Source organism: Lepus europaeus, chromosome 14 (assembly GCF_033115175.1).
Source record: "Lepus europaeus isolate LE1 chromosome 14, mLepTim1.pri, whole genome shotgun sequence".
NCBI lineage: Eukaryota > Metazoa > Chordata > Mammalia > Lagomorpha > Leporidae > Lepus > Lepus europaeus.
The window spans coordinates 94,117,855-94,131,836 of record NC_084840.1 but is presented as its reverse complement, the minus strand read 5'-3'; the positions used below and the strand labels follow the sequence as shown (position 1 = coordinate 94,131,836).

At 46.6% G+C, this 13,982-nt stretch overlaps 1 protein-coding gene and 1 long non-coding RNA gene across 5 annotated transcripts in view; one reads left to right on the top strand and one right to left on the bottom strand.

Annotated features, from left to right (window-relative positions):
* Nucleotides 1-13,982, top strand: part of GPR158 (G protein-coupled receptor 158) — a 344,765-nt gene that overhangs the window by 322,402 nt on the left and 8,381 nt on the right. The window contains exons 8-9 of the mRNA XM_062211168.1: nucleotides 7,622-7,760; nucleotides 13,315-13,420. Of these exons, the coding sequence (XP_062067152.1) occupies nucleotides 7,622-7,760; nucleotides 13,315-13,420 (245 nt within the window). The remainder of the gene's footprint in view (nucleotides 1-7,621; nucleotides 7,761-13,314; nucleotides 13,421-13,982) is intronic.
* Nucleotides 8,217-13,982, bottom strand: part of LOC133773648 (uncharacterized) — a 74,735-nt gene continuing 68,969 nt past the window's right edge. For all 4 annotated transcript variants that reach the window (XR_009867949.1, XR_009867947.1, XR_009867948.1 and 1 more), the window contains 2 exons: nucleotides 10,669-10,749; nucleotides 8,217-9,853 (listed from right to left, as the gene is read on the bottom strand). This is a non-coding gene — a long non-coding RNA (uncharacterized LOC133773648). The remainder of the gene's footprint in view (nucleotides 9,854-10,668; nucleotides 10,750-13,982) is intronic.

Here is a 13,982-nt window from a genome sequence, read left to right as displayed (position 1 = left end):
AATGAATCCATAAAAGAATATGCCCGTTTAAACAACAAGCTCTCTCAGAGCATCCGTCTGATCCCCGCAGTGACCTGAGGAGGAGGGCTGGTGCCGCCGCTTCCTGGGAGACCGGGGCGCTGCTTAGACTCTGTGGGAGTGGGAAGGGCTTGCAGGCTTTCGCTGTTTCAGCTCACCAGGACCCATTCTGACCTGCGTCAGAATCGTGGGATAAAGGAAGTCAGAGAGACCCTCCGGCCAACAGAGCAGCAGGTTCACAGATCAGATCCCTCACTGGGCGGTCAGGCAGTGTCCTGAGCCGGCCTGACACCGCAGGTAGACTCCCAGACTTTGTAAGCTGCAAGTTCTACAGTAACTCCAAGGAAGTTTGCATTTCTTTAGCTTCCAAAAGAGAAGAAACGAAACGACACGGAAAGCATATGATGAAGATATGAAATAAATTGATTGATTCTTTCTCCTTGACTTTTTGCACCATCCAAATATTCATGCCTCAAAAAAAGTTAAATATTTTCCCGCACAAATGGAAAATAAATAAATAACTTCCACTGGAATTGCTCCAAAACCATTCAAGCCAGCCCTTCAAAACAGGTGGGTTAGATTCTTATAATGTGGCCCAAGCAAAGGGTAATAGATTGTCAGTGTTGTCAGGCTTTGATAAAAGATCAAAAATTACAAACACATTTTTTCTTTCTTTTTTAAAAAAGATACATTTTTTGAAAGAGTTACAGAGAATGAGAGAGAGACAGAGAGAAACCTTCATCCACTGGTTCACTCTCCAGATATCCACAACAGCCAGTGCTGGGCCAGGCCGAAGCCAGGATCCAGAAGTTTACCCTGGTCTCCCATGTGGGTGTAGGGGCCCAAGCACTTGGGCCATCTTCCAGTGCTTTCCCAGGCCATTAGCAGGGAGCTGGATTGGAAGTTGAACAGCCAGGACACAAACCAGCTCCCAAATGGGATGCCAGCATTGCAAGTGGGGGGACTTAATCTGCTGCACCACTAAACAAGTGTTTTATTTCAAAAACAGTTTTACGTTTATTTGAGAGGCAAAGAGAGACAGAGAGAGACAGAAAGAGGAGAGCGAGTGAGTGAGCGCGTACCAAGTGTGCTACCGTCACTGCTTCACTCCCCAAATGTCAGCAGCATCCAGGGCTGGGCTGGGGCCAAAGCCAGGACCTAGGGGCTCCATCCAGGTACCCCACACGGCTGACAAGAATCCAGCGACTTGAACCATTGCTGCTGCTGCTCCAGGAGCAGGAAGCTGGAGCCAGGAGCTGAACCCAGGTAGCCGGTGTGCGATGCTGGCATTTTAACTGCTGGGTTATCGCACTCTGGTGCACTGTGTAAATGGTGACAAGTAAGCCCAACCCCAGCTCCCCGCCCAGCGATGTGCATACAGGTGATGGCTGGGAACCCAGAGGCGAGGGATCAGAAGTCACAGCTTGGAACCCTGACGTTGGCCCTGCCCCCGTGCCTCCCTTACTCTTTTCCTTGTGAGCCCTGCGCGTTCACGATCCGTAGTGTGCCTCCCTCTATGCTGACGTCTCTGGGTCTTGCCAAAGTTCTGTCACCCAGCATCAAACTTTAAATATCTTAAATGTGTATGCCAGAGGGAGAGGAAGTCTACTTCCCCTGCCTTTCCCATTGAAGTCGCGGTGGAGAGTGGGAAGAACTCTGGGTCCACGTTGTAGAGGCGTGTGAAAGGAAGCCATCAAGAAACGGCAGCCTGCAGACGTGTGCCCCTCACGGCTCTGGCTTCAGACAGCGCCTCAGCAGAGCGCAGGGAGGCTCAGAGCACAGCCACGCCCCGGGCTGACCTGGCAGGGCCGCACCGGCATCAGGCCTCGGAATTCCCGCACAAATGCCTCTGACCCAAGCTTGAAACTTCACCCCTCAGAGCCTTGTCCCCAGCCTTGCCCAAGGAGCCAGAAATTTCCTACAGTAAAACTTTTGCAAACACAGATTATCTGAAAGAATGCCTTGAGCCCAGGCCCAGTACCTCTGGCGGATGCTGGCTGTGAGCCGAGACCGTGAGGGCACCAGAAGCGCTTACTTCCAAGTAGAACTCCCTTGGCTGCCACAGGCAGTTGGGTGCTGCCCAACACAGGGGTTTGAAATGGGCTGTGACGAAAACTTCCCGGGGTCCGTCTGGGACTTCGTCAGCCACGGAGCAAACTGTAAACCTAATCCCTAGGCATAACTTGGGGGGCGCTGGCCAGGCCTAGAGCACGTGGAGCCCAGGCTGAGTGACTTGGGGGGTCACAGACATGTTCCAGAACCATCCCCGCTCTCCCCCCGTGGCTCCTTCCTGCAGGGAACTGAGAAGGGGACAGACATTCCTGCCTCCGAGTAGCTGTCCGCGTGGTGAGATGTGCTGCGACCTCTGCCTTCCTGTGTGTGCGTCTCTGTCCCTAGCCTGCATAACTGACTTCGAGGCTGGCAGCCCTCCCCCCCCACACACACTCAGAAACGTGCAAAGTCACTTAAACTTTAAATTCTATGCAGAAGTATTATTCTTTGGTGACTGTCTGGCACAGTGGTTAAGAGGCCACTTGGGACACACACATACCATATCCGAGTGCCTGGGCCCAGGTCCGGCTCCCCTCCTGAATCCAGCTCCCTGCTAACACACACCGTGGTAGGCAGCAGGTGATGGTCCAGGTGCTTGGGTTTCCTGCCAGCCACATGGAAGACCAGGGTGCAGTTCCGGGATCCTGGTTTCAGCCTGGCCAGCCCCAGCTGTTGTGGGCATGTGGGGAGGGAACCTACAGTTGGGAGATATTTCTCTCTCTCTCCCTCCCTCAAATAATGATATTGTTGTTTTAATCTGTGTCACTCTCATAACTGTCAATATTTCAGCCAAAGAAAGAGTAGATCAGTCTCCAAAATTCAAAGCTTCTGTTTGTCTGCTGAACCCCAGAGTGCTGGCATTTGGGGCCGTCTTCAGGGCTCCTGGAGACAAGCTGTTTGATTTGATTCTCCGTGACAACTCAGTGCTGCCCAGCCCATCTTCAGAACAGAAACAAGAGGAGTTACCATTCATGGCAACAAAAATAATTTGTTAGGTTGATCATAAATTTTCTTAAGTGGATGAGATTTAGAGAAAAATAGAAGAGGACATTTAAAAAGAAACATTTGCAGAATGGAACCTAAATGCTTTATCATATACATATATATGTATTTAATATAAATTTTATATATAAATTTATTTTACATGATATATACACATATATACACATATATTTTACATGATATATACATGATATACATATATCATGATACATATACATATATTTACATACATATATACATACATTTATTTTACATGATATACGGATACATATACATATATGTATATGTATCCGTATATCATGTAAAATAAATTTTAACAGGACTAGGAGGGGTAAAATGTCAGTCACACCGAGAGCCTTTGTGTCAGGCCAAGCAGAGAGCCACAGGCTGGGCGACATTCCCACTTCCACACGACGTTCCTCTCAGCTCCTAAGGGTGACCTGAGGTCCCAGAGCTGGCATCCTCAGGGTCCAGGCACTGATAGGAATCCCCACTTCGTGGCCTGGTCCAGCCCTACTGGAAAAATCATTTGAAATTGCTTTCATTATGGTATATCAATTTTTTAAAAGCCATGAGGGTTAACTTAACTGAGTGTTAGCCCTTATAGGTTAAAAATAGAATGCCTCGATTTCCTGAAAGCTGTATGTGAATCTTTAAATATAAATCCAATTCCCTTTTTGACTGTACGCACACTTCCCATCAAAACCATTTAACCCCAGAAACTGATTTTGTAAAGCAGACGCACAACACACATTTCCACTCCCACGTAATAACACGGCAAAATTTGGTAACATCTGCGTGTTTTCTTTTATAATTGCAGTGTTAGTCTGAAGTTAATTATATGAAACTGATTTTTTCCCAAGCACAATTTTTATATATCACATTTAGTTTAATTGGTACTTTGAATAATAAATTGTTTCTCAGCTAGAGCATGCTATTTGATATTGCTAATGAAATTATTTTAATGTTTGGCTTAGCTATTAAGAGAAACCTTATCTTGTCTTAGATTTTTAAATATAATCCTCCATCGAGCACACTAATTAACCTGATTTTTCTTTTCTTTTTTTTTTTGGATCTTCAGTATGATGTTATATGAAAACTCTGCAGTAAGTGGCAGGAGATACTGTTTTTATAATGCAGCTAGGTGCAGATTCTTCAACTAACACTAACACATTTTTTTATGCTACTCTTCCTTAATAATATTTTGTATTCACCATTTTCTTGTGCCAAGCACAGCACCCAATGGCATATCGATAAACAGAAGTCACCACTGTCAATAATAATGCCAGAGTGATCTTTAGACCAGGTATAGGTCTGTTAAAAAAATTTTTTTTTTTGACAGGCAGAGTGGACAGTGAGAGAGAGACAGAGAGAAAGGTCTTCCTTTTTGCCGTTGGTTCACCCTCCAATGGTGGCTGCGGCCGGTGCCCAGCGCTGATCCGAAGCCAGGAGCCAGGTGCTTCTCCTGGTCTCCCATGGGGTGCAGGGCCCAAGCACTAGGGCCATCCTCCACTGCCTTCCCGGGCCACAGCAGAGAGCTGGCCTGGAAGAGGGGCAGCCGGGATAGAATCCAGCGCCCCAACCGGGACTAGAACCCCGTGTGCTGGCGCCGCAAGGCGGAGGATTAGCCAATTGAGCCGCGGCGCCGGCGGTCTGTTAAAATTTTGAGACAACGTGTAGCAGAGTTCATTTGAGCAAGGAGCAACTTGTGGGTTAGGAAGCACCAACATTGAAAGGACGTTACGGGCTGCTCTGTAGGGACCTGAGCATCCAGTGTTTGTAGGCAGAACCCAGAAGCCGAGTATGGAAACTGCTTGCTTGGCTGTGAGCAGGTGCCATGATCCCACGGGACATCCCACGCTACAGACCCAACCAGTTAGTAGGCGGGCCCTGAATGGCTGACGCTCCATTCACAGTCAACCCGTCGCAGGAAAAGCCTCCTAGTTAAGGTGCTGTTGGCTTGCGGAAGGGTTCCAGGGAAAGAAGCGACCACAGGAGAGGGGCCTCCTGCATGGCAGGCCCCGCCATGTCAGGTGGAGTGGCACATTGACAGAAGGTCTGTCTCTAGGATCCAAACATGCAACCGATACCACTCAGTCGCTCGGTTCAACAGATGTTTGTTAAATCTTATGGTTGCGGGCTCAGTACTGCTGCTCTCCCACCTGTGAGCAAAGCGGGGGAAACATAACTGACAGACTCAAGTCTTGCCCTGAAGAAGGTCATAAATAGTTGGGCTGAAGGAGGAAGGGTTGACTCAAAAGGGCCTGGGAATTCTTTTCTCCAATCTTACACTCCGCGCCATGGTTCTCTGCAGGATGGTGCGCAGCTGGGTACAAACTACAAGGTACGAGTAGAAGGGGAATTCAGTGTCGGTTCAATTCACTTCAGGACGCTTTGCAGTGGACCTTGAAAAGCTGATTAAGATTTGGAAATGTGGATGAGGGGATTTCCTGTGGGGGCAACGACTCAGACACGGAAGCAAGAAGAAACCTGCCGGCAGCGTGCAGACGCCACTGAGCCCTCGTAGGCCAGCTCAGAGAGCTTACGCCGGGAGCACTGGGGGCTGTGCTCGACCAGTGATGCGGTCAGAGTGCCAAGGCCAGGGATGCTAGGATAGAACGTGAGTGAATTCATAGTGAGCGGCTAAACATTTCTGGATGAAGTTCCACGTGATGCCTCCCAGAAGGCTGACCTGAGGACCAGATACCAGACTAGAAGGCTGGGTCTAAGAACTACACAAGCAAGAAGAATAAAGCTATGCAGTGTAGACTGCTCCCCAGAGTCCTGGCAGCAAGGAGATCTTGGAAGCGAGGACTTGTCTGCCCGCTCCCTCGCAGGCTTTCTTTGGGGACAGAGATTATTCCCAGGGTATAGGCGGGTATGAGTGACTGCTGTAATGGAGACGTGGGTAAGTTAGCCCAATTGTCCAGGCAGAGATCTGGGCTAACCCAGCCAGGACCAAAGTGGAGTTTCAGAGAAACGAGCCCGACACTGATGAAGGATGGAGTGTCCACGGGGTGAACCCAGGGTTAAGTGGACCCTGGTAGAAACAGTAAGAAGTGGACCGACAGGGCCTGGGCAGCCGCTGTGACTGTGACATTGAGAATGAATCGGTGTGAAAGAGAACGTCACGCAGAATCACAGGAACGAGAAGTGGCCTGGAGGTCTGACACCCAGTAAAGAAGGCCACAGCCGTGCCCGGGGTGGACACAGAGTTGCCAGAGGAACTCGCCGACCCCTTTCCTCCATCGGGCAGAGCTTGGCGGGGACAGTTCTCAGCATATGGCCCACGTCCACTGCTCTGAGTAATTCAGACCTCCAGGAAATCCGCTGGGGAGTTTGGAATGATTGTTGATGATTGTTCTGCTTCCTTTGGCCTCTGGCCACAGGAGGATTTCAGAGTAGCTCCTGACAGACAGGTTTATTTAAGGGGGTTCCCCACAATTTTTTGTGGTGCTGTCTAATGCTTAAACGCTGGCAGAAATATGCTAAAACTTTGTTTTGGTGTTTTGAATGGAGAGATCAGTGCCTCGGTCTACAAGGCTACGTTTAGGAAATGGGATGAGCAAAATGTTAGCCTCAAAATAGAGCTTTCTTTGTATTAAGTAGATATTCTAGTCCAACAAGGTCATGTCACTAAGGCAGACAAAATGGACTGCAAAGATTATTGGTCAAAATGGGTTAAAACAGCAGTGCTCAGCTTGCAGACAAATGTCAAGAAATTGACCAGTCAGAACCGTTTATTGAAGTACTGTGTGTCAGACACTACGTTAAGGTCGTTAGGTGCACTGTTTGGCTTAATGCGCAAATAATCCCATGAAACGTGTACCTTTGTGGCCTTGTCTTCCAGGTGAGGAAAATGTGGCCAGAGGGGGTAGGTGAATTGCTGAGGGGTATGCCAGGTGAGTCAGGGACAGAGCCCCACTGGGAAGCAGGTCTCCCATGATGCAGCCTTCCACATTCGGCTGCACTGTCTCGGGCTTCAGCCACTGCACAGGGTGATTGTGGGTCCTACTACCCTTCAACACTCCAGCCAGAGAGGGTGTCATTGCTGTGGTGTGAGGAACGAGAGTTTCACGCATAAAATATGCCACGCAATGTTCGGACACCTATGTTCTCACATGTCTGAAAGTTTGCTTATCAGTGGATTCTATGCCTGGGTAGCTTCATGACCCAGATGTTGCATGAATATCTTAAACCGAAGTGTGGAATATGGAAAATCAGTTTACAAATGTTTAAGGAAAAATAACAGGTATTAGCACACACACACAAAAAATCTGTGATTCCAAATGATGTCAGAACCAACAAAAACAAAGCAGGCCTCTGAAAGCTCCTGGATACATTGAATAAGATTTTAAATGTACATCTAATATCAATATTTCTATGTGAACAACACTTCTTAATCATTTGTTTCTAACTCCGGTTATGTTTCTATAATGGCTTCAAAATGCATGCTAAAGAACTTAGGTTTTATGTAGTTAGTTGGTTAGTTAGTTGGTTCACCAGTAAACCTAACGGGGAGTTGTTTGCTTGTTTGCTCTTCCCACAGCTGAGTTTCTGTTCCTCTTGTGGGGCGTTTACCTCTGCTACGCAGTGCGGACTGTGCCGTCGGCATTCCGAGAGCCGCGCTACATGGCTGTCGCTGTCCACAATGAGCTCCTTATCTCCGCAATCTTCCACACCATTAGGCAAGTGATCCTAGAGCTGGGAACTGACGGTTTTCTCTTTCTGCTGTGTTGCCGTTTGATGTAAATAGCAACACTGGGAACAACGACTTCTGGAAAGATTTAGCGAGGAGAGTGTCCTAACTGATTTCTTTGTTACAGAAATGCATATATTTAATTGCGTTATCTTAGTTGCTTCTGATGTTCATTTGTTGCCTCCATTGATTTAGAAAGCCACCTCAGTGTTATTGTAGTACACACCAAGCCACTCAGGGGGATGTCATCAGATATTTTTCCTAATACGTAAGCTATTTTGTGATATGGATATAAAACAATACGTGCATAAATCTTTTTTAAATTTTTTTAATTTTTAATTTCATAAATGTGAATTTACAAAGTACAACTTTTGTATTGTTGTGGCTTCCCCCCCAACCTCCCTTCCTCCCGTGGCCCTCCCCTCTCCCTCTCCCATCCCACCCTTTATCGAGTTTCATTTTCAATTACCTTCATATACTGAAGATCAACTTAGTATATACTAAGCAAGGATTTCAACAGGCTGCATTCACACAACCGTACGTGCACAAATCTTAAAAATAGATACAGATCATTTATTTATGTTTTCATTCATGTTCCATGATAGTTTATGCTTTTACCATCCTAATATCCAAATAGACAATTTGTGAGTGTGCATTATGCTGAATTCAGAACAAAACAAAGCAAAACACCTACCCCACCCTGGTGACTGAGTTACTGTGTGCAGGGGGGTTTGTTGTCACCGTATCTTAGCAGTCCCTTTCTGGGATCAGAGTGTGTCCCCTGCCCTTTGCTTTTGTTACGTCACATGCGATGCTACAGCAGGTGAGTACAAAGGAGAAAGAAGACAGTGGCCTGCGATGAAGCAAACACGCATGTTACATCTTCAGAGAATTTCCCCTGGATGCATATTTGAAACTGGAATGAGGCCCTCCGGGTGGATTAGTAGAAGGACAGCAGCACCATCGCTCCGTGGCTGGCCAGGTGTCGGCCGTCAGCATGCGTGGGAATACGCTGAGGTTGTCTTTGTCCTCGGAGGTCGGAGCAGAGCCCCGGGCTTTGGTTCCAGATCCTTTGTTGCTGTGCAGACTTCCGGAGACTAACAGGAGCGGCAGTCGTCCCGGTGGGGGCAGGAGACCACAGCCCTGCGGGTTTCCCAGGATGCTTCTCGCCTCTGACTTCAGTCACCCAACGCTTTCTTGCACTTTTCAGAATCAGTGATGCCAGAGAACAACTGGGCCTTGGGCTCAGCTGACACGTTTGTAAGTGTAGCAAAAGGAGTTCTGGGTGGTCTGAAAACCCTCGGAGCTCTAGGAAGGGGCCAGGAATCCAGGGAGCTGACCTCCCAATTTTGTCTCACTCTCTTTCAAAAGAAAGAAAGTAGAGAAAGAGATTAGAAGAGGGAAGAAAATAAGAATGGAAACATGAGATTCTGAATAAGCAAAGGAAGGAGTGCCTCTTCAGCCCTCTCCTGACCAGCATCCCTGGGTCTTTGGCACACGACCAGAGCACCAGTAGCCTTGACCCCTCTCCCCCTCCGTCATCCAAGAGAGGCTACTTTCCTGTTTGTGCCCAGAATAGCAAGCAAGTACATTCCCAGATCTAACAACCATGCTTCTCCACAACCAGTCACAGCAGCAGACCAACCAGAGAATGACAAGTCCGCGAGAAGGCTCGTCACCACGCACCTGAAACGCCCTCCGCTGTCACGCGTGACTCCCGGCGCACAGGGCTGTCCACTGCTGCCAGCCTTTTTAGAAGTCAGTGAATAGGCCGGCGCCGCGGCTCACTAGGCTAATCCTCCGCCTTGTGGCGCCGGCACACCGGGTTCTAGTCCCGGTTGGGGCACCGGATTCTGTCCCGGTTGCCCCTCTTCCAGTCCAGCTCTCTGCTGTGGCCAGGGAGTGCAGTGGAGGATGGTCCAAGTACTTGGGCCCTGCACCCACATGGGAGACCAGGAGAAGCACCTGGCTCCTGGCTTCAGATCAGCACAATGCGCCAGCCACGGCGGCCATTGGAGGGTGAACCAATGGCAAAACGAAGACCTTTCTCTCTGTCTCTCTCTCTCTCACTGTCCACTCTGCCTGTCAAAAAAAAAAAAAGAAGTCAGTGAATTGTCCAGGTGATGCTGGCCTGTGCAAGGCAGTCGCCTGAGCGTCCCTTCCTACCTTAGATTGACTCTCTTCAGTTTTCATCATTAAATATGTTTTTACCAATAGGCTTTAAAGCCTAAACTTCCCCCACGTCCTTTCAGATGCAGACAAGGTAACTTATTTTTTAAATGATTTTCTTTTAAATTAGTCATAAGTTCATAGGTGTTGATTCCAGAAAAATCATAAAATAATACAGAAAAAAAGTAAATGACTTCCTACTTGGACCCCACCACTACCTAAGATAAACACTGTTAACCTATCAGTGTATCGTTTTTAGATGTCTGTGTATTTATGATACGTCGTATCAGCTTAGCATGCTGAGACGTCCTGCTGTCAAGAAACCTCCCGAACTCTGTGCAGGTAGTGCTTCCCCACCTTAGCTGGCCATTGAACCCCCTGACATCTGCTAACTGCAACTTCAGGAGACACCGATAGAGTCCCTCACCAAGACGGCAGGCGCTGTATGGTGAGCCGTGACTGAAGACAGCTTTCCCACTTTGCTCTGTGTCTAATCCGCAGAGCCCCAAACAAGCCATCAGCCCCGCCAGAAGCATCACTAAGTGTGAGTTAGGTTTGTGTATACACACGTCCTGATGGAAAAGCTCACAGCGAGCCTGCCAGACGGGGTGTTTGGTAGACACGGCTCACTTACAAGATCACCCTCCTTCCAGACAACGGTGTGGACCCCTGTCGGTTCTGAGCAAGGAGGACTTCTGATGGTAGCAAAAAGAGCAACCAAGCCTCACCTGATGAGCCAGAATCGCCTACATGTCAAGTTTCAACTTTGACCTTTCCACCTGGGCCAGAGCAGATGATGGTGTACTGGCCTGAAAGAATCAAGAGCGTGCATGAGCTGTGCTCTCTGGGAAAATTAATTTGTTCCTGAAAATATCAAGGAATGGAATTAGTTTAACATGGCAAATATGTAGAACATTGGTTTTTGGCGGGTGAGTGGGTAGCAAGTAATAGGCAATAACAATTAAAGAAATGAAGTATCTTATTTTTACATGAAAATTTATACATGAACCAAATTCATATTTTCTATGGTTCTGATATTTTTAAAGTTCAAGAATAAGTAGTGGTTACATAACAATTTAAATCAGCTTGATGCACTTTGGTAATTTTTCCTCGAGCGAGTAATATTAAATAAGGCTTCCAACATCAGAGAAAATATTCTTTTATCATTATGGCATATGTTGTTTTCTGCCAAAAACATAAAATTGTATGGGTGACGTATACACACATATATATAAATAAAAATACATGAGCATGTTAGATATGGATCCACCTTTAATTCTCACAAAATTTGTCAACTTGTGCAAAATAATCAAAGCATTAATCTGGAAGTATAAATAAATGCCAAAGGTATTTTTCCCACTCTGTTCTAACTACTTATTTTTAGTGTTGAGCAGAAAGCAAACCTTTGGGAAGGTGCAAGACTTTTAAATTTGCTTTATTTTTAACCTCAATTTTCAAATATTTCTCTGCTCCTGACTTTTAACACATTCTATTTTTAACACCAAGAAATACCTTTCTAAAACTGAACCTTTAAAACTGCAGCAAACCTATTTTTCTTCTCAAGATAATTCTAGTCAGAAATGTCACCCCAAAAAACCCAACAGTATTTAAAGCAGATTAATTGGAGGGTTTTTGATGTCAGTAGACTTCAAAGTCTTTTTTTTTTTTCTGGAAGAGTCGCTATTTTAATTTAAAATGTATGCAGCCATTCTTCCTTCTGTACATTGTCATGCCAGCTTAAAGTTCACTTGTGTTGGCATTTGAGATTGGAACTCCCAGGACTTCAATGTACTTTGAGATTATAAATCCGCCGCCTTGGATGGAAATTTCTTCTCCATTGCTGGCAGTGACCCCCAACCACTTGGGATCTTATCATTTTCCCAGGCTACTTATATATATATATATATATATATATATATATATATATATATGCCTCAGAGGAGGTAATTTGCTGCTGAGTGTCATGGTCCCATTACAATGCTTAATTAAAAAAAAAAAAAAACTCACCAGAGAAACTGTCAAATGTATTTCATCATAGAATAGAATGGATATTCACTCGATCATGTGCAAGGCATGCCTGTATAACGCCACCTCTGCCACAAAGGCGCTAGAGACCCTCCCCTCAAAGACCCTTCCCCATGACATGAACTGTGGAGAGCCCCGCGGCGCTCTGGACACCCGCTAAGAGTCGGCTTTGTCTACCTGTGCAGGCACAGTGCACGGCAGCTTTCCACTCGGGACGACTCTTCAGCTTCCACTCAGCTTCCTGGTTGGGGGAAGCCCAGTGGAGGTGAAAACGAGCAACGAGTGCCCTGCGTGGCAGCTTGGTTTTAAATGTTCACACCGGGAATCTACTTGGTAAATTTGCCATGACTAGGAAACAGTGTGGCTATAAACACTGGTTTCTTCCCTGTTCATCCATTCGCTTAGGTCGGTTGTATGATTATATAATACCAGGAACATTTCCTTAGGATGTCAGCTTTTCAAGTTTCATTGAAATGAAATTCTAATTCTCTGATTCCAAAGGCAGTAAAATCTCATATTTGGCTTCCATGGATAAACAGTGAATGGGGAAAATATTGAAAGAACGGGGTAATCGCAGAAGACCTGTGTAGAATGCCCTGGTTTCTGCATCATGGTGACTCCGGAAGCCATGAGCCTTGGTTTGTGCGTGCACCTGCTAATTCATAAAAATGCTCCAGTTACACTGCAGGAGCCTGCAGTACTGAACTTCTCCTCATCACATTTCCTGCAGGGGCATCTGGAACCCAACTTTATAAATTCCTCATGAAGATAAGCGTTTTAAGTATTGCATCTTAAATTATCCAAAGCAACTTGATAAGGTAGAACGACTTCTTTTTAAAGGTGCATTTTTCAAACTATGAGTTTATTCATTTTATCCATTTCCTGGTTTATCATTTAAACCTTCTGAGATCATTTATAAAGATCATTTTACCCACTATTTCTTTCTTAACTCTAACTAATGGTTTTTGCGTAAAGAAATTAGAATCAAGAGCTACTTAGACGTGTCTCAGAATCCAAATTTGCCTGAAACCTGCCCTTTGCATTCATGGGTGTTTACCGTTTGGCCTTCTAGAAGCAAAACATGCAAAACATGCAAAACAACCCTCCAGGGAGCTCTCCGGCTACTGGTCCTCTAAAATAATAAACAAGGAATTCACGCCTGTGCATCCAACGAAGGTGACTGAGAGCAGTATTCTTCCATGATGACGAGATACGCCAAAGAAACAGCAACCCCATTTCTTTCCTTATCCTATCTTTATGTACACGGAGGGAAGACGTTTCCAGAGCTCCTAGTGTCTGAAACAGCATGCATGGTGGGGTGTGGCTCACCGGGTGACGTCTCGTTGCAGGTTTGTTCTGGCCTCGCGGCTTCAGTCGGACTGGATACTGATGCTGTACTTCGCACACACCCACCTGACTGTCACTGTTACCATCGGGCTGCTGCTGATCCCAAAGGTACTCCTCTGCTGTCACCTCTCTTGTGGAAGACAGTCACGGCAGACGAGCGTAGAGCCGTCTTCCCTAGTGTAGCTAGAGATCAGGGAAGGCATGGAGGCCTGCCTGACCTCCCAAAAGGTGTCGTCTTCCTCTTCAGGAAATGGCTGGCTGTTTTCTCTTGGGGGTCATTGAACATCTTAAATAATTTTACTGCCTGCCTTCATTGGTACAAAAATCCATCATCCATTTATATTTCAGTTATGGGCTCAAGGCAGCTTCCCTTACAGCTATAACATTAAGATCATTTACTACTTTTTATTCAATTTTTTGAGAGGCAGAAAGCGCTATAGAGAGACAGAGAGAGGTATCCTTTCCACTGGTTTACTCCCAAGTGCCCAGAAGCTGGGAGCTGGGCACTCTGTCTGGGCTTTAGTTCCTGGCAGGGATGCCGTCACTTGAGCGACTGCAGCTGCCTCCCAGGGTCTACACTGACAGGAAGCTGGAGCCAAGAGTTAGAGCCGGCCATGGAACCCAGGGCCCCCAGGCAGGACATGGGCGCCTACACTGCCCACCCCCCGAA